At 36.5% G+C, this 21406-nt stretch overlaps 1 protein-coding gene across 1 annotated transcript in view; it reads left to right on the plus strand.

Moving 5' to 3' along the window:
- The first annotated feature begins 732 nt into the window (after window positions 1–732).
- The window catches only part of KLHL1 (kelch like family member 1), a 193161-nt gene continuing 172487 nt past the window's right edge, over window positions 733–21406 (plus strand). The window contains exon 1 of the mRNA XM_030271533.4: window positions 733–1384. Coding sequence (XP_030127393.2) covers window positions 897–1384 — 488 coding nt within the window. The 5' untranslated portion in view covers window positions 733–896. The remainder of the gene's footprint in view (window positions 1385–21406) is intronic.

A 21406-nucleotide genomic window follows, 5' to 3' on the forward strand; every position in this document is an offset into this window, starting at 1 on the left:
CAATTAGTGACCTGCCGACTTACTTGCATGATGAAGCTTGAATCATCTCCTTTTCCCTCTGTCTCTTCACACTGACGGCCCCAGAGCACATCTGCGTCACATGCAAGGGAGGGGGCGGCTTGGTGAGAGGCGCCGAGATAGACAGAAAATTGTATACTGAGGACCTTGACAGCCTCACGGGCGGGATTTTTTTTTTCCCCTCCTACGTACAGTGCATATAAAGGAGCCCCGATTTCTTTCTGTGCCAGCTCTCAGGCTTTGCCATCCCAGATAACGGCAGGCATGGGACTCCCCAGAGAAACGGGATGGGAAGGAGGGAAGTGGAGAGAGGTTTCCAGGTGACTTTTTCTTCTCTGACTGCACTCGGTAACGGAGCTCTAAGAGGCTGAGGAGGTGCCACCTGCCTCCCGCTGTGGCTGCTGCCGCCGCCGCTCTTCTCCGGGCTGTAGCTGGCTCCCCCGTTAATCAGATTAGCGCGTCGTCGCAGCCTCCCTCACCCGCTCTTCCCTCGCAAGTGTCCGTCTCCCCTGAGAGATGTCTCTCAATTCTGCCTCTCTCTCCTCCCCTTTCCACTGATCACCGTGCAGTTCCCGTCAGCTCTGAGCATCTCTCCCTCTCTCTTTCTCCCTTTCCTGCTGGGTGTCTCTACGTCCTTTTGGCTCTGTGCATCGCTCCATCCATCCTCCCTCTCTCTCCGCGCTAGTGTGTGCGAGCATCTCTCTCCGCCCGGCGGCTGCCACTCCTCGCCCTACAAGCCCAGCGCTGCCCGCAGTAGCCGCCGCCGCCGCCGCCGCTGCCGGAGCGGGGCCGCCCCGCGCTGCCGCCGCCGCCTGGCCCTGCCTGGCCGCCGTGAGTCCCGCCTCAGCCCGCGCCCGTCCCCCGCCCGCCGCGGCACCATGTCCGGCTCCGGCAGGAAAGACTTCGACGTGAAGCACATCCTGCGCCTCCGCTGGAAACTGTTCAGCCACCCCTCGCCGGCGGGCGGCCCGGCGGGGGGAGGCTGCCTGCCGCCCGACAGCAGCTTCGAGCACTGGGGACCGAGCCAGAGCCGCCTGCTGAAGAGCCAGGAGAGAGGCAACGGCGTCTTCTGGAAGAAATCCGCCTCCTCCGCCTCCTCCTCGGCGGCCACCACGGCCAGCCCGCCCAACGGGACGCTGCTGTCCGCCGGCGGCCGGCCGGCCACGGGGCACGGCCCGGGACCGCCGCCGCCCCGCACCGTCTTCTACGTGGAGTCCCTGGAGGAGGAGGAGGAGGAGGCGGTGCCCGGCGGGATGGAGGTGGCCCGCGAGCCCGAGAAGCCCCAGGCGCCGCCGGAGCGGGAGGATGCGCCGGGGGGCTGCGCCGATGGCGGCGGCCGGGCAACAGGTGACGGAGGCGGGCACAGGTAGGGGAGCGCGGCCGCTCCGGCGCCGCCTGCGCGGCGGGCGCGGTCGGATCCGCGGGGTCATCGCGGGGCTTCGCGGCCCCGGGGGCAGTGGCGGGGCGGGAGCGCAGCCGGGCCGGTGTGCTGGCGTTGTTGCGGGAGGATGAGGGTCTGGAGGCGGGACGATTCCTCGTGTTTGAACTGGCAGGGTTTGGAGGCGGAGGGAAGGGCGCTTGGAGGGCTGCCGAGAGTCCCAGGAGAGACCGGCCAGCCTCATGGTCAGGGTGCGGAGGACCAGGGATGTTGCCCTTGGTCTGCCCCTGGCCTTGCCCCTGCTCCTGGTCTGCGGCTGCCCCTGACCTGACCCTGTCCCTGTCCCTGTCCCTGTCCCCACCTCCGCCCCCGCTCCTGGGCTGCTCCTGTCCGTGGGGCTGGCCCCGAGAGCAAGCGCCTCTCAAAGCCGGCGCTCCGCGCTGGAGATCGTCCCTACCCAACTTTCTCAGAAGTTTATTAAAACGCTAGCGGAAGGTGGTGTTGTTCTGGGTACTGGGATGACAGGTGAAAGCTCGAAAGTAAAAGCATCTGCTTTCCTGAAACTCGGTGTTACAGCCTACCTCAGAGAAAAATAAGACTTATAAGAATTTCATGTGTCATCAACTGAGTGACACATAAGAGGTTGTAAGAGCAAGAAAAACATATCCAGATTCATGTGTTTCATACAAATGCATTAATGCTGAATTGCTTTTCCTTCCCATTCCCTGCCCTCCTCATGCCCACCTGAAACACAAGTTAAAATCATTTGAAGAAGGAAAGGTAGCTAAGAGAGAGCTTTCAGAAAAACTCCGATACAGATAGTCCTAAGGGTAAAATGATTCATTACTTTTACTCTGCTTGCCTCCACCTCCCCACAGTTAAGGTTACTTCATTTTAATTTCCCTTGTTTTTTGTTTGTTTGTTTGGATTCTTTTTCCCTAGGGAGAGAAATGTACTGTTCTATTTCTAAACATGAAAAGAAATGAAAGAAATTATTTGTTTTAGGCTTTTTTTTTTTCATATTGAAAGTAATACATATAGTATTAAATATTTTATTACATGAAGAGACAGCACTATGCATATGTTTTGATTAGTACAGTTGTAGATAAACATATGGGTGTATAACTTTGAGTATGTTACAGGTTTTCAGAGAGCCCTAAAGCATATATTCTCTCCTTGACTCTTGTATTGTTTTGTCAGTTAGCATAGTTAGTTTCATAAAAGCAGTGTAATTTAAACACGTGGAATAGTTGGTAAGTGACTTAGGATATATTTTTAAAGCAAAAGCATTACTGACATTTTTATGAACACTGGAAGTTGTTCTGAGCAACAAGAAGGTGCTTATCCTAGGATTCAATTCAAATTGTTATCAAATACACTACAAAGACAGGCAAAATACCAACCCTGAAATTATATCTTCAAGGTTTTTAAAGAGGGAATGGGAGAGGTTAAAAACTAATACAAATATAGTTTCATTCTATGGACGTTTCATTTAGGTGTGTCACTGATCTGTAGATTCTGTAGAATCTGTGGATTCTGAGTGGCACCACTTGATTTGTACATAAGAGTTGATAGAATGTATGTACTCTGTGACATTATGTATCTGATTACTGCTTTTGCTGCTCTTGATTTTCATAATCTGTTTATTTCATGTTCTTCATTCATTGCTACTGAAACAATGCATCTAGTCATCAGTAGCTCATAATCCTATTGAAGAAATATGCTCAAATTTCTTCAGATTTAAAATAACTGCTTCGGGAGATGTGACTTCATTATTAATGAAAATTATGCCTTTTGAGGTATGAAAATGTTTTAGATACTTTTAGAGTCTAAGACTTGACCCTCTGTTTCTTATCAAAGAACCTTTCATTTACCTCTATGAACTTTGTGTGTTATGTCAAGAGGTGGTCAAGTGGTGCAAAAATGGCAGTTCTGTGCTTGAAAGTTCTATGATCCAACAATCTTCTGATGCCTGGGAAAGTTATATCTCACTCATTCTGTATACGTAAATTGCTTTGTCTTTTTTTTTGTTTGTTTGGTTTTGGTTTTTTGTGGGGTTTTTTGTTTGTTTGTTTGGTTTTTTTTAATGTTTAGTGTCTACTTGGTATCCTTGTAGCTCCAAAAGAGTTTGGGTTGGATGTAGGGAGTGCTGTGCTCCAGGACAGCTTTGATGAATGGAGACGAGAGATCTCTGAAGGCTGCTGTTAGAATATCAGGTTTATTAGGGATGGTGAAAGGTCTTGCTTCGAGCTGCCAGACACCGCAAGTGGCAAGGCCTGAGGGAATGGGCGAGGGGAGAGACAAGGGGTAGAGAGGATGCTCCAGGAGAGGGTGGAAGTTCTAAGAGGGTGGGGGTTCCAAGAGAGGGGGAGTTCCAAGAGAGGGGAAGTTCCAAGAGGGTGTCTGGCCCCTCGGAGACCCCTTATCAGGGGGGCTTCAAGTTGGGCTGGAACAAGACTTGGGCCAATGGGGTCACAGACACTTGATGTTTCAGGGGAGGGTTACAGGTGTGGGGTGAACCATACATTTTGGGGGTTGAGATGGAACAGTCCATTTGACTTTTGGACCTATCTGTAGGTAAGGGTATTGTCCAGCCAGTAGGGGGATTGTTTTCATCCTGGCTGAATCTTTTGCCAGGCAATTATATTTATCCATCCTTTCCAACAGTTGGAGTCTTGTTTGGGGTTTTCATTTGTTTGTTAGTTTCTTTTTATTAATGTTTTTCCCAGCTGGTCTCCTCAGCTTGGTATGTGATTTTTGTACTGGTATCCTTTTTCAGCTCAGCTGGATTTGGTTTTCAGTGGAGTTTTAGTTACTGTTTCTACATCTAAGCTAAACATAAAGCTGGAGAATCTTGAATTCTTGGTTTTAATGTAATGTTAGATATTGTGGGATTTATATAATGAGAGATTATGGCTGTGTAATAATAAATACATTCTACTTTACTAATTTGAGTTTTTTGCATGTATCTGAAGAACATCCTGTCATGCCAATGGTATAGTATATCTATGCATAAGTAAGGTTATGTGGATAGTCCTATTAAGAAGACTGAAGCGTTAGATAGGGCATGTTATAAAGTACTTACCCAATTATTCTATTTCCATATTTCCATTGTAAAAAGAAAGAAAAGATGCTTTACTGTTAACAGTTAGTGTTAGAACATGGTCTGATTGCTTGAAATTGCTTGGAAACATGCATATCAAATTGGTTTAGAGTGGCCATGACAAAACTGTCAATAGATGCAGTGGATATTTAAAGATTTTTTTTTTTTTTAATCTACATTTCCTAAGACAAAACTGTTAGGAAAAAATCTATAATGTGCATTTATAATTAAGATTTACAAATCAGCCACAAAATGCTTGGAAAATACCAGTGCAAAGACTTGTGATACATCCATCAGAGCCTCAAAGTTTATAATGGAGATTTTACACAATCACGATGGCTCTTTTCAGGTGACTTACTAATCAACCCCCAACATGAATGGGATTCACTTAATAGGCAAAGAGTTAGTATTTTAATCCCTCCCTCCTGAGTGGGTGGTAGCATGGTTTGTGTGCCTCATGCTGTTCAAGTCCTATGAAGAGGTAATTCCTCATGAGCCCTTGGCACTGTTCACCACTACACTCAGTACGTGCCTCACAAACTAGTAACAGGTTTATTTTTACAACAGCCCTCTTTTACTCTGTGTGTGTGTGTTGGGGGGGGGGGGGGGGTAAGCCAGAAAGAGAGATTTAAAAACAAAACAAAACAAAACAAAAAAAACATTGAATTGATTGGTTTCAGAGCACATAGCACTTTTCTCCCACTACTTCCTCTGTTCTCAGTTGCACCCATAAATGATAAGCCCATCTGTAAACCAGTCCCAGATCCTCTGGTTGTGTGCAGGAGCGGAGAACTCAGGATTCAATTAACATTTTGTTTAAGAGACAGTTCCAAGAAGATTATGCCAGATATGCCTGACCCACGTAAAGCAAGCACTGACAATTTCCATAAAACATACAAGAATATGAAAATACAGTTTCTGAAAGAAGATGGCAAATCCTCCCACCATGAGATACTGTCTAATAGTGTACCGTAAAGAAAGACGCAAAAGGACTGAATACTGTACCTTCCTCACACAACAGAGTTTCATGCTTAAATGTTGAGTCACTAGGAAAGTAATGAGTTAGGCATTTTACTGTGTTTCTGTCAAGTTTGTCAATGGGAAGTAAAAAAATCAGTATTAATGGGAACCCAAAAGGTTAATAAGTGAGGGAATGATTTTCTAATTCAAACATTAACTGAGAAATTTAGTTTGCAAGTCTCTGTGGTCAAAACTATTCATTTAAATTAAATAATCACGATCAGTGTAGAATCAGGAACATAAAAATGTGCATGGTTAAACTGTATGCTCAAAGCTTTTGTATAAGCATTTCTTTTATGTTTTTCTGTTCTGAGTCCACAGATCCTGCATTTTGATGCTTTTGCCCATTAGTCTCTCCTGCTCCAAGTCTTCTTCCTTTTCTCCTAGCAACCTTCAACCTTGTGGTTGGCATGCTGCTATAGAAAGTTATGAATTTGAAACCTATCAGGATGATCAACATTCTCAATGCAGCTTTCTAAGTTAATGAGAAAATATTTTGATCATTTTAGAAAATGGAGATAAAACTGTCATAAAAATCTGCTACTTGACTACTTCATGTACTGCTGTAAGTTTATCTAGTCTTAGGAGAGGATCCTGGTCTCTGGTTTCTAAGTAAATGGAGTTTCCTGTTTACAGCTTTCATCTTGGTACCCGAATTTACAAGAATAGGAGAATCAAGATACCTTCCTATGTCTTAGTCTACCCTGTGAGCTCTCACAACTTCAAATATTTTCACAACTGATCATAGCTGTGGCTTTTCTGAGGTATTATCCATATTTGAAACATAGCTTCCTTCTCCTGTGACAACCCGATCCTAAGATTGGATACTAAAGAACTCAAATTAATAGCTGCTTATGTTTTTATATTATCTTATATAGACTGCTTTGCTAAGATAGTAATTTAATGCTTGGGGTGGAATATGCATCACACAATTCTGCATTTCTAGGTTATCGAATCAGAAGAGGATAATCCATTTGTTTTTGTCATGAGCCAGTTTTTCAACTCTATTATGAAACTTCTAAAAATGGTTATATAACTTGTAGATTTTGTATTTATACATTTAACTTCCACAATAAAATAATCAGGGTTCCTACACAAAACAGGCCAAAGACCTTTCTCCTCCAAAGCTCTTTTTCATTCTCAGAGGATCTATGCTCTGTGCATGGGATGCAGAAGAATCAGGTGATAAAAATAGTGCAAGATCACATAACTGAAGGCTGCATATATATACGTGTATGGAATTAAATAAGTTACAAAGAGAATCTAGGTCTAGAATTTCCTAACTTTAAAAACTGGCTTTTGTACTTGTAGAACAACATTTCTAAAGCTTGGCTGTTTGTTTTGGTTTGTTTTTTAATAAAAGAAGCAGAAGTCACTTCATGTACTGCCACTTATTTTGTCCATCACTTGAATGCAGTACTGAAACTTGAGGATTCCCTGTGTATCCCATTGCCACTTGAACTGATACAACAACTGACATAAAAGAAAATTCTTAGCTTTCACGTTGGTAATTACAACAGTGATTGTGTGCTTTCTCTGCAGAAAGATTGAGGACTTCAACAGCTGAAGATATGGCAAGTCTTTAGGGTCTTCCACTGCCTTTGGAATTCTAGTGACAAGCAGATTCATATAACTTTCTTCTTGGTGTTCCCTTGCTTTTGTTACATCCTCTTTACATTTTATTGTATTGAATATGAATTCTTCTGGACCTTGTTCTTGGATTTTTTTCCTTCTTTCCATAGTCTCAAAGGAATCCCAAGTGTCTTCTTCAAATCCTAGGTTCCTTACCCAGAAATCATTACTTGGTTTTACCAACTTCTTTTACCGTCTGCCTCATTGATTTACTTATTTCTTTCCAGTCTTGCCTGTACCTTGTCCTAGATGGTTCTAAAAATAAAGTCAAATTTCCCCTAGTTCATTAACATTCTTGGACCTCTCATTCTTCTGTTTCTCCCTAACTATTTTGTAATCTTTGAATTTCAGTATCATTTAAATCTTCCCTTATCTCCTTTGTCATTTTTAATAAAATCATAATAGAATTCCCATTCCTATGTTTTTACCTCAGCTCCCCATTTTACTTTGTTCTCTTGATTTGTTTTATCACCCTCTGCCAAGCTGATGGTAGTATTTGCTATGTTTAATGGGTCAGCAAGCCACTTCAGTTTGAGTAACTTGTTCAGTCTAAGATGAGGATTTACCTTATCTCATCTCATCTATATCTTAGATGCACATTTTTGAATACAGTGAATTATCTTTCAGATGTCCCCATTTCTCTTCGTTGAGTGTAACAATAGTCTAAAGTAGCTAGTTGAGGTTTAAATGTTTGATGTAAATGTTTAATGTTCAATTAAATTTGGTAAAAAGAACACCATTTGAAGTCTGCATTGCAAATTCAAACAGTTCTAAAAAGATGGAATAAAAGGATAGAATTAATTGAATCTATTATTTTTTCACAATGTTAGTAAAAAGCATATCACTCATCTCAATAAAAGTATGGATTCTGCTAGAAAACATAAGCCCATGAAACATGCTGGGAAGCAAAGGACTTGACCAGTTTCTTGGTTGTTGTTACCCATGTACTTCCAACATTGACAAAACCAACCATTCTTTTTTCCTCTGGACTAAGGTGCACTGTTTTGAAGGAATATTTAAAAGAAATATAACATTAAGAAAGGATTTGGCAGTGAAAATATCAGTTGCACAGGGAGTGACTGAATCAGTGAAAGACCTCTAAAACTAACTAACTCTTAAGTGTAACATCAAAGAACATTGCAAAAGGGAAATGCTTTTCAACCTTTTCTTAGTCAAAGAAAGAACAGAGAATAGCCATCTTGAAAATCCAATTGATGGTGAATCTTTATAGAGAAGTCTGCAGAAATACTGTTGGCTTGAATATAATTTTTTTTCCTCGATAAAACCATTTCTGGAATAATAATAGTAGGGACTTATATAAGTCTATATATGCTCAAACAAATATGTATCATCTGCATTTCTCTCTTAATATATATGTCATAAGATTTGCATATATTAAAAGTGCATATATGTATATAATTTATATAGTTCTTAATAAATAAATTAGAGTTGATTCCTATGAAGCTCATTTAAATATTGTACATTGAAAAAAAGTAGAGCATATTGTTGAAATCTGTTAAATTTGTAAGAATGCTGCTGATACACACAGATAAACATACTCTTAACATGTGATCATTGCTTTGTAGCAGCTACTTGTTATCCTTGTGACTAATTTTCTTTATACCCTGTTGGAAGCAGTTTAAGAATTTTCTCTTTCTTTTTATATCTCAAGCTTGCATTTTTTTAGGTGAAAATTGCTCCTTAAATGTTCTGCTATGATATTTTGGCAGAATTTCCTAGCATACAAATTTCCTGGTATTAGAACAATTTTTTAAAATACGGAATTGATGATCTAAAGTAAACTATTTACACCAGGGAAAGAACTAGATGTTATTAAAAGTTTCAGAAAGGAAATTTATCCTGTAAAAAGTTGAGAACTGCTGCAACTTCCTCAGAAAGACAAGCAACTGTGCAATCATCCCTAATAATACTGAAAAAATAAATCCTCCAAATCCCTCAACTTTATGAAAAATTTAAGTTCATCAGTATCTAAAATTTCTGACTTTTATTTCAAAAAGTCATAATTTACCAATAATTTAAGATGAACATAGATCCAAAATACTAAAATATTATGACTTTTTGGTAAGGGTTTAAGTAAAGGTTTGTTTAGATGTTTTTCCATTAGTAATTTAAATCTCCTATTTCTAAATTTTTGAAAATGTTACTTTTAACTATAATATCAGTTAAAAGTAACAGTTGAAACATCATCATTTAAACTTTAAAAATAGTCTTTTCGGTGAAAATATTTTTCTGCAAAATAAAAGAAAGAAATTTTCTCCAAAATTTATGTTAAAATTAAGCTAGAAGTTTCAATACATCCTTCAAGTTTATGTCACATTGTTCTTTCCATATCTTCTATTTCCAGCTGAAATCTTAAATATTCATACTGGCTACGCTGAGGATTACTGTTAGTTTAGGCCAGTGTTACAGTTCTGTAGTCCTAATGATATCTATTCAAGGCATCAGAGGTGATTGTCATGAATAGCCTGGTTTTCCAAACCACATTTGTAATAATATCTCCTATTTCTTCACTCTTCAGTCATTTACTGTGTATCTCCCAGCCACATTTTGGCTGTCACACAGACCTTTCCTAACAATTAGGATCCTGAATATATTCTTTCACTTACTCAGGCAATCTTATCTCTTGATTTCCATTTTCACTACTTTATGTGGAATTTCATCTGTTCTACTTGACTCATGAAAAATATTGACTTTAATTAATGAGATAAAATGGAAAATAAATGATGGGTACTTAATTCTCAGAAACGAGCCAACAGAAAAACAAAGAGAAAATTAATACTTGGTTCAATCTGGTGTGTATTCCAAAGTTTGGACTTCAACTTAATATATTAAAATGGAATGTTAGAAATAAAACAGTTAAGATTATGTAAAATTGAAAACGAGAGGTTTCATATTTCCGTGTTTGCCTTTATCTCAAAATGTATTTGAGAGATGGAAAATATCTTTTTCAAAACTTCAAACTTATTTATTGAATCTAAATCAACAATCTTTATCACACAGGATTGATTTTATGAATTTAATAAAGCAATGATTTTCTTATTCTTTAATAACTAGCTGGGTATAATTAATGGAACACATCATCTGCAGTTCATTTTTTTTTTAACTGTATCAGTCAAGTTTTCTGTTTGACTATGTTTCATCAACATTAAAATATTCAACCTTTTGTAACATTTGTATTTTCCTGTCATCTGTTTTCATCCTTTTTGCTACTCTTACCATATGGAAAAAACAGCTCTGTTTTGACCTTGCTGTCTTGTTGCTGCTATGTAGATCTGCTTTGTGCAAAACTCATGAAGGAAAACAAAACAAATCAAATAAAAAATCACAAAAGATTCTTGAATCTTAGTGGGTATAATCACATGCAGTATCTTTGCTGAATATAGTCCTAGGACTGAATCCTATTTGGCCTCCTAATTCTTTCTAGAAATTCTTCAATGGTTTAAGTGATCCACACCAAAAAATAGTGTTGAATTATGTAAGGAGAAAAAAGTACAGGATGCATACCTCATGCCAAATTCTGTGTGTTGTTTGAAACTATAGTTTCTGAGATTATTTTATATTCTAGCAGGGTATAGGTTCTTTCAGTGTAGAAGTTGTTTTACCTTCAGCAGCTATGGAGGAAGCATTATAAAAACCACTGCATCTGTATTTGCAGGAATATATGGCACTTCAGATACTCAACTTTTAGTTATTGGATGGACTTCTGCTTACCTACAGAGATATAACTTCTTTTCATGTTCTAGACCAGTCAGGTGCATCACCAGTCCAAGCCTTCAGGCCAGTCTGGTTCACTGCTTTTTTTCTCATATTCTTTGTTATTTCTCTACTTATAAATTGGAATATGTAATATTAGTGTACCTTCATCCACTATCAATTTCCATATGCATTGCTATATTTTTATTCATGCAGTCAAATGGTAATAGCTTAGGAATGTCCAAAAGATTAAATTTGTAACATTGTTTCTGTTACAGAATTTTGTAATGCTAATCACCATGCTAAATGCAAACTTTCTGTGTTTAATGTCTGGTGGCCCTATTTATGCTCTATTTATTTATTGAATTCTCATCTGTCAGTTGTTTCATTATAATTTTACTATTAACTTATCCACAAAGATAACCACTTTTTATATCAATTATCTGTAGTTCAGAACAAAAATACCCCTTCAAAGTAGCAATAGTGAGAGTAACTCCAAAGTAAATGAGACATCAAAAACAGGGAAGGAAAGAGAAGAAAGAAAGGAAGAGAGAAAGGAAACAATATAAAATAAACTGCTCCATATTTTCAGTTAGTGGGAACAGTTTTTAAAAGTATATTTAGTCTTTTATTGATAAACATAAGGGCTTCAAACTACTGTCACATCTCAGAAGTTGTTTTTTTTAGAGAGCAAAAGTTTCAATTAATAATTGTTTGTTAATCAACAATGCCTTCCCCAACATATTTGATGATAATTAATCCTCCTGAGTTAAGTTTTTGCATATCGTGACTCTGGTGTTTTAATTTAGAAGATTAATGACTTTTGTTTGAAAAGTAATAGTCTTTGAGAGGATAGAAATTCAGATGAAAGTGAATGCTTCTGTACACTGTTCATTGGAGATGTAAATGGAATTTATGAAAACTGCTATAAAAGGGATTGAAGAGGAAAGCCTTGACATGCAAAATTAGGAACAGTAATTGTAGGAATTCAGATGTTTCTTTTGCACCCAGTACTTTCATTTTAGTCAATAAGAAATAAATAATGAAGTAAAGCATATGCTTTTTAGAAATAAAAATGAAAATATTCTTAAATGATTCATATGTTATAGGAGAGAATTAAAATACACACAATAATCTTGAATAAAGTAAGAGACCTCTGAAAAAATGAATATGGAATAGTACAACTTGCTATCCTGTCACAACAATAATCAGCAGAGATGTGAAGTAGGATCATGTCTAGATAGCATTCTGCAGAAGTGTTGCACTTAGTACAAAGCAAATAAAATATGAATCGAGTATTCCATACTACTGCTAAAATTTAATCATAGAAGTAGATGAACAGACACATAGCCTGTGAAAAAAGGAATTTCTAATCTCTGATTTGTTTGGGTAGAGCCTCAGCTCTGCTGTATTGTCCAGGACAATTAAGAAATGCATGGATTGCTTAAAGAAATTCTAGGTAAAAAAAGTTACTATCATTTTAGAAAACATGTTGTACCAAGAAAATATTATCACAGGAAATAAATGTTATTGTATTTTTTAAATACCAAACAGGTTTACTAGTCATAGTGTGGACTCTTTAATATCCTGGAATATAAGATTATAATAAACTAGATAAACTTCCATAATCATGACATGTTTAAATGTGACAATCTTTTTGCCTTGAAGAGAGAAGCACATTCAATAATATCTCTCAAACTGTCACTAAGTATCTTTCTATGAAAAGGTTGCCTGCAGATGCTGATAAAGGTGAAGTCAAATAACTTCTCTCTTTGGGGGCTTGTTTTTTGCTCTTGGCTTTTTGTGTAGTCTAAACAGAGCCACCCATGGTTATTGTAGTGTAGGAAAAGCTCAGTGTACTTCAGGATTTTTACTTACCTTGACTTTTTATGTTAGCATATGAAAACAATAGTTGAAAAAAACCAACCCAATCCGACAGATGGTTTGTGCATTCTGCTACAAGCAGATGATAAAATGTCTCTAGTGTATGCATTATCTGTTAAAAGTTCTCAGGAAAGTATGATTGTGGCCTAAATTGCTCAGAAAAATGTCAACGTCTTTTTAAAAATTTATGTTAAATGGTGAGGAGTCTACATATTTCAATAGGTGTACAGTTGTATGCTTCCATGATATACAGAATATAGATATTTCATATCTAGATACAGTAAGACAAACCAGAAAAATGCTAATTTCTGGAAGTATTGCTGCCTCTCTTTGCAAATGTCATGTTTTGACTATCTGTTGCAAACTGCTGTCAGGGCCACAATACTGTAATGAAACTTTTTTCTCTGTATGTTTGAGCATATTGAAATAACAAGTAGATGGCTCTCACTTTCCTCACTGATTTTTATTGATTTTTTTAATATATACATTTCATTATTTAGTCCAGAATTTCCTGGAGAATACACAGATAGTAATATTGGCTTTTTTATCTTTTGAAAAAAAAAAAAAAAAGCACTACATTGGAGAAGAGTGTGATGGAACACAGAAAAATACAATTCCCTTTTCTGTGCAGGTGAAATTTAATTTATCTAAGATTCCTTGCCATTACCATAAAAGGAATTCATTCTGTTAGAAAACAAAATCTAGTATCATATCAGAGTAAGCAGCTGTTGCAATTACTCTCTTTGCACTCTTGTAAAGGTTTTTCTCTTCAGGAACAGAGCTTTCTCTACAAATGTCTAAAAGAATGCACCAAGCAAACACAAACTTTATGTCATGTACAGTAGACAATTTAAAAAATATCAAAACTCAATCTAAAGCTGATATAATTTAAATATAAATTATCTATCAAATCCAGGTATTCCTAATGACTATTCATGTAAATGTGTTGCATGCCTTGTCTTTGCTGTGTGGTATTTCAGAAAGTCTTGTAAGGTTATGCATATTTTGCTATAACCTTTGTCTTCCAATCCCTAATTTCCTTTTATCTCATGCTAATTCATATAAGAATGTCTGATGAGTCCATGTGGCTAATTATTACTCTAAATTAGTCCATGTAGCAAATTTCTTTAGGCTTGTTTGGAAAAAAAAATGTGTTGGAAGTAGGATCAAATAGTCCTTGTATGTACAATTTCATCAATCTATTCTAATTCAATTCACTGTGAATGGAAGGGTCAGTCAAAAAAGAACTGATGCTTCTTTTCTGTGCACAAAGCAGGGATTAACATGAATTTTCCATGAAGATATTTTTGTGATAAAATACTGTTTTATGAAAAAAATAGTGGGAAGATGTTGTTCCACTGCTACCATTTACTGATTAAAATTAATAATTAAGATTTTCAGAATTACTGAAACTTCCTATATGCCATATGAAAAAAAATCCCAGTCTAATTAAAAAAAAAAAAAAAAGTTTTTTTCACAGATCATAATTAGATAATTAAAAAGCCTAAAGAGTATGACAGGAGCTGGTACTGAATTATTCAAATTATATGTTGGATTGAGCTGATAAGGACGTTTTCTTTTGTAATTTTTGCATTCGGGTTCATGAAATCATCAAAGTTCTGATTGCATTGTTAGAATTATGGAAAATTATTTATCTCAAAAATCTCATCAAATGGTTCAAGAGATGATTTAAAATCTAATGGAAGAAGAAGGAAAATATATTTCATTATTAATTCTCAGATCATAGGTCATATTTTGAGGAGTTTGGCCATCACATGAATGTTTTTAAATTGAATACTTTTTCTGAGCACATAAGTTCTTCCCTGTGAACAGCTATCTGGTTTAAGTAATCTTTTGGGTTTTAGAGTCTCCTATGTTTATATAGACTTGCTATATGATTGAGAACAGATAAAGATTTCAGTAACAGTAATAAGTTTTAGATGGATGAATTTCACAGTATTCCATGCCTTTTGAAGAAAATATGCTAAATAATCTAATATGCTAAATTAGTTTTATATTAAAGTTTATAATTTACTCTCAGCATTGTATTTTAGTCTTCTTTTCCATTACTGCTGATAGCTACTCAGTAAAATGTAGTGTCAAAAGGAAATGAGCCATAGCGATCTTATAGATAGGAAATAATATATTTGCTAAAAGCATAATAGGGGCAAAAAAAATCAGTATTATTCTCCTGCTAAACCTTTTGTCACATGCTATGTGACATGCTATGCTATTGTCCCTGCTTTATGACCTTTACAAATGGCATTTCATTTTAAATCTCCACATTGTATTAGAAACTAATTTCTGAGATTAAAGCAGCATATATTAGGTTTTATAATTAGAAAAATTCAGAGAAATGGCATACAAACTAGACGAGCTAGATTTTTAGTAACTCTCCTCTGACTACCCTAACTTTTCTTATTATTACTTTTGTGTATTGGATTACTAGGTCAAAAAAAAAAATTAACAACTTTTTCAAATTTTCTTTGCTAAAACTGCAGGCAATAAGCTTTGGTGAACCTCTTTCAGCCTTGTTTTTCAGGTGATACATTTGTTTCTTCAATTTAATTTTACTCATCTAACAGAATGACACCTAGTTCCATAGTCATCTAGTCAACATAATGTACTTGGTATTTGAATATAGCTTTTCTTAAAAAAGATGATGTGCATATACTGCATGAGGTGAGTCCTATACGTGATGAAAGGGAAGAAGGATTACAGTTCTTGAGTGAGATCATTATTGAGGTAGAGTATTTCAATGCATTTTAGCTATTTACACTTAGATTACACATTTTGGTGTATCTTTCTATATTCTGTAGTAAGTGGAGAAAAATACATACTTTAAGCCATGGTTCAGCTGACATACATCAGATGTCTACAGTAGTATGGATTGGATTGTGTTTAAGAAGTGCTTAGATTTCTGTACTACCCATTCTATGTTTCCATAAAGATTGTCCATGAATAGAATAATGAAGAATAAAATGGAGCAAGGCAGAATCTGAATTTTTCTCTTCTAATGAGCTTAAATTTCTGGGAAGGCAGCCCAAACCTCATCATCTTAACCTCAAATGATAAAAAGAATGAACTAAAAGAGAATAAATATTCCTTTAAAGGTAGAGATAAAGAATAATTTTTAGCTGCTCTCTTTCGTATATAGATAGATTTACTTCAAATTACATCTAATGCTCTATAAAAGAAGATATTAGGATAAAAATGTATCTTAGAATGTTCTAAAACAGATAGAAAACAAGAATTGCACAGTGCTGCTAAAGAAAATTACATAAACTATAATGAAAATTTTACAAATTAGAAAAACAAATGCAAAATGAAAATTTCAGAAGTTAAGTTACTCCTGCAATTGAAAGTGTTATTTTTGGTCCAAGGCACATATTTTTCACCTATAAAGAAGAAAACCCACAACTTTTTAACATTACTGAACCACCTGTTGAACCATCTATTTGAATTATTTTCAAATGTGCTTAAAAGCTGTATTACATACAGAGATACTGTTGAGAGGTACTGGATGAACATTTCTGAATGCATACAGAATTTATTCAGATTGAGACTCAACCTTACCGAGCCCCTTAGCTATTGACAGGGCTACTGGTATCGACTAAAATATTTTTGATGTCTGGTGACCAGTAGTTTTTCTTTTTTTGTGTTATGCATTGACCAAAAATAAATATCCCATGAGAAAGGAGTATCAGAAAAGCATATCCATAAAGCAGCTATACAATAAAATCTGTATTTTTTTACTTTTTGGTAGATACACTTGCTGTCTTTTAAACAGAAATTATCACCAGCTCAACTCTTGTCTTAATATTTCATAACCTTAAGCCTTATAAAACTTTAACTCTGATATAAAATTTTAATAGATAGCAGAAGATGCTGAATAAGAATGTTTTGAAAGGGGTTCTTTAGCACAAAGAAAAAAGTGCTAAATTACTGAAGTAATGTGAATATTTCATGTTGTAAGAACTGGCTTCAATGTCAACTTTCATTTTTTTGAGAAAAAAATACCACCAAAAGGTTCGTTATAACCTTTGGAAAAGGTTACTTTAGTAATACTAAGCAGGGAAGCATATGAAACGTTTGCAAGACTTTGTGGTTTTAGTATTTGTGTTCCTGATGTCAATTAAAAATATCATCATTCAGGGAAAAGTGCATTTTTGAAACAAATGTTGGCAAAAGCTTTATCCTCCATAAAGTATATTAAAGGAAAACAAATAAGGGATTGATATGCATTTTAGATTGAAGTCTGCAAGCCTCATTTATATTTTGGGAGTTAAACAGTAACATTTGAATTTTCAGTTCTGACTGACAATACCATTTTGCTTGGCTTCATTGGTTCCTCTAAAATCAGAAATGAAAGTAATGAATGACAACAACAGAATTTAAGAAACTCCACCTAAAGAATCATGCCTGAGATCTAGAGTCAGCTGGATGGGGTAGTCCATTTATGCCAAGTTCTTCCAGCCATAAGTAGGTTGCTTAAAGTTTTATGTGGTGTTACTATATTAATAAATTATTGGCTAACTAGTATGATTGATGGGTATCCAATGTTTTTGTGTTTACTATCCTCAACTTAGAAATAGCTTCAAGGACTGCAATGAGGGACATTTTGTTTCAAGCTGTCATTTCTTTGCTTCCTTTCCATGCCCCAGTTGCTCTGTAGTTTACAGTGCTGTCAAATATGGGTCACCTTATCGCTGACTACACAAGTTGTGACAAGCGTTAATGTGAAGGAGAGTTTTGTTCAGAATAAAGGAAACAGCTTCTCAAATTATCTCTTCTTCTTTTCTCTCACCCTTTTTTGTCCTGTTTTTTCTTCTCATTCTACAGCATTGAGCTGTATTGGTGTCAGCCCTGTGAAAATACTACTTTGTAAACTGCAAACATAATAAAATTGCTGGTCATGACAAATGGCTCAAGTCAGTTTTTCCTATTAAGTCCATGTAATAGCTGCAGTATGTACTGTGCTGTACTGAGGAATTGGAGTGTAGCCTCTGCAGGAACTAACCTACCAATTCTTAACCAGAAGTAAATCAGACAACGATGAATTGTCTTCCTCTTTAAGAGTATTCATAAAGTCTCTACTGTGCATTTTCTGTGGAGGCAAAAGTTTCCCACATTTCTGGAACCTTGTGTGGCTTCTGTATACTAGTTTTTTCTTTTATCAGGTTTTGTTTCTAACTTCATTGCATACGAATTTCCATGGGGACTTTGAGAAAGTTTGGTTCAATAAAATGGTACAAAATTGACTCTTCATTTTACATCTGGAAAGTGTGATCTTCAGAGACATTGCCAATAACTGACAGGTATAAGATGCTCACCAAGGTGCCTGTGCCCTATCATCTGAAATGTATGGTATCTGATTCAAGAAGTGGTTATAAGAAAGATTTATTTTAAATAATATGACTGTGGTGGTACATTATGCACTCTAGATTACATATAGACACATACACAAACAGATGAATTTTCCATTCCCACAGAATAAAGATAGTGAAAATCTCTCAAAATGAAACTGTTCCTGTATTTCAAAATATTAAAAAAAGAATGGTCTTTATTATGAGAATGCTAAAAGAGGATTAAAATTAAATTACTGTCATATCACCTATTTGAGAAGTTAAAGATAAAAACTCACTGCCAGATCAAAGATTCCACCATCTGACTTAGTAAGTGGCTGCCAAGCGTATATTAACATAAGGAAAGAGGATCAAATGGTATACTATATTAAGAAAATAAAATTATCGACAATGAATCCAAAGTTATTGTCTAAGTGGTAATAGACAATTTTTAGCCAATTTGGAGCCTAGTGTTTCTCATATGTGGTGATTGTCCCCAGCCTCCTTGATTCTGCAGTTATCATGACCAAATTTAATCTACTTTTGTTATCGTTCAAATGTATTACTCAGTCATTTAGAAGCATGAGATATTTCTTATATCTCTATGATCAAGTTAGATGTGATTATCTTTAATAATTTAAATAATATATTTGATATACTCATTTTTCTTGGGTAAATAATTAAAAACAAACACAGCGTACAGATTGTTCAGGGATGTTTCTGTGAAGATCTATTCAGTATGAAAAATGACCATTCATTTAAATTCTTCTCAATTCCAATCTTTTAGCTGATAATTAATTCATTAAAGATCTTCTTCCTTTAAAACAGGATAGGTTCTTTCAAAGATGCTGAGGGGAGGCATTAATCAAAGTTTTATTGAAAAAAAAGAGTATATTGTTCATATTATATTCATATAATTGCTGATCCCTTTACATACTAAAACTTGTAAGCTCAGAGTTTCTTCCGTGTAACCCCCAGTTTGAAACTGTAACTTACGTATTCATGTGTAGAATGAATCATGATTCTTATTTTACTTTTATGCTAATTTCCTTGTAATAGAGGTAAGACAATGACTAGACATTTTCTTGTAGCTGATGTCACACTAATAGGTTCTGCCCATTATCCTGATACCAAAAGTGATTTAAGAAATGGCTTAAGCCACAGCATATTGCTGTGCATTTCACAGAAAATTTGTGGATGAATAGTGAATTATCCAGGCAATGTATTGTTTTCTATTTCATAAATCCTTTTCTTTAGTAATTTCATTTTGTGACTACTTGTCAAATTTTTTTTCCAGTAAAAAGAAGACATTTGGTTAGAGAACCTACAGGTGTCCCTCTGTGACTGAACTCTATTGTAAATAGCAAATTAGAAAAGATACATGAAAAAATCAAAGCAAAACTGAATGAAGCATAGGACTTTTCATATTTTTAAAACCTTGAAAATTGCTTATTTTTATGCAGCTTCCTTCCAGGTATGATTCACTCTTTCAGTGTGTGATACTGCAATATTTCTGCTATCCATTTCTTGTTCTTTGCTGGAACTATCATCTTCATTTCAAGAGAGTCTCAAAAAAACCCCAAAAAACAACCCAGCAACAGGCATCTAAGAATATGAAACTAAAAGATTGTTCAATTTTAGGGCTGTCATTCTGTCAAGCTTTTTGAAAAATGCATCAAAAAATATGAGCTCATTATAACAGAAAAATAGAATGGGAAGGAAAAATTTATTTCCTCTTTTTTTTTCCTATAATTTTCTATCATTTTTCAGTATACAAGGCAAAGTTAGAGATATGATGAAGACTTAGTTTTTAGTAAAAGTTAATCCAAAGATTAATTTTTTGTAGAAATGCATAATTATGAAATTAATAATATTTAATTTCTGTTATCAGATGTTTAGTAATGACTGTTTAAAGCTCAGCAAAAAGCCTCCTGGCTTTGTTAGTACAAGGAGAGAATGTGACATCTCACACATAGATCATTTGATGCTCAGCGAAGCTCATTTCAGCTACTTAAGTTTCACCATTTATTTGGGAAAAGGATTAGCTTCCTCATTACATTTCTCATCTATAACAAAGCATTCCTTCCTTTGGGAAAGAAGTGCAGAAGGAAGGAAGACAGGAGTAATTTAATTGCTATTTAAATGTCCTCAGCATCTGGTTATTCTCCGCATGAAAGGTCTACTGAAGTCTACTATCGCCTAAGATAAAGGTCAAAGTTCAGGAGGCAGTCCAAGCCCAGAACATACATCAGAACACAAGCATGCCTGTTCCTGACTAGGTTGGGTGTCTAAACTCTCTGGGTTCTGGGACTTTTTGTTGGTTGGTTTAGATTTATTTAACTTCTAAGTTACTTAGCAGAACGTAATCTGTTTTAATGCTGGAATTCTGATAAATACTACTATATAATCATATCACCTCTTGAGTATTCTGGAAGCTTATGATAATGCATCAAAATATTATGGAAAGACTTACTCCATTTTGAAGAAATCAGTTCAAGTAATTTGTTTATTAACCTTTCCATGTCTATGTTTGTACAGTACTGAAACTGATATATAAAATCGCAGAATTACAAGAACTAAATTACAATTGTGCTGCTAATCCTGTGCTCGAAATTTTCCTGTAAAAAATGTTAGGCAAATAGAATTCAAAAATAGTGCTTCAATAAAATGCAGTCACCTACATTGTAATTTTTTTTTCCTTTTTTAGGAAAGTTTCAGCATATCTCTGAATCACTTGTGAAAGACTGTCTTTATTCTTTAAAGGATTTTTAAAAAATTATTTGTGCTGACTAATGGATTATTGCGGCTTTCGGGGGTCACTTGCTGCTGTCCCCCGTCCCTCCCCGGCCCCCCGGGACCCCTCCGGCTAGCTGTCCCCTCAGGGGACCGGGGTTTGCCGCGGTCCCGCTGCACTGGGCTTACCAGGCAGCGGCTGGGTTTGCACGGTCCGAGCGGCTGTGCGCCTCGGTCGCCGCAAGGAGTCGAGATAAAGAGACCAAGAGAGGTCAGTTGTGTGCAGTCCAGAAAGATTGTATTGCCTGAACAGTTGCAGGGACAAAAGACCCTGGGCTACTGCCCAGATACAGTTTTATACAGCAAAATTAAGAGATAAGGTCTAAACAATAGAGACAGTGTTCAGCATGGGCCCATCAGAACCACCCCAGGGGTCAGGTCCAATGGGAACTGCTCAGGGGTGGGGAGAAGGGGGTTTGCATAAAGATGCTGAAGCGAAACTTTCCCGAAACAATGGGGCATACATAAATGTATCTTTTCCTCATACCTAAATGTATCTTTTCCTCAGCTTCCAAATCC

Source organism: Taeniopygia guttata, chromosome 1, assembly GCF_048771995.1.
Source record: "Taeniopygia guttata chromosome 1, bTaeGut7.mat, whole genome shotgun sequence".
Lineage (NCBI taxonomy): Eukaryota > Metazoa > Chordata > Aves > Passeriformes > Estrildidae > Taeniopygia > Taeniopygia guttata.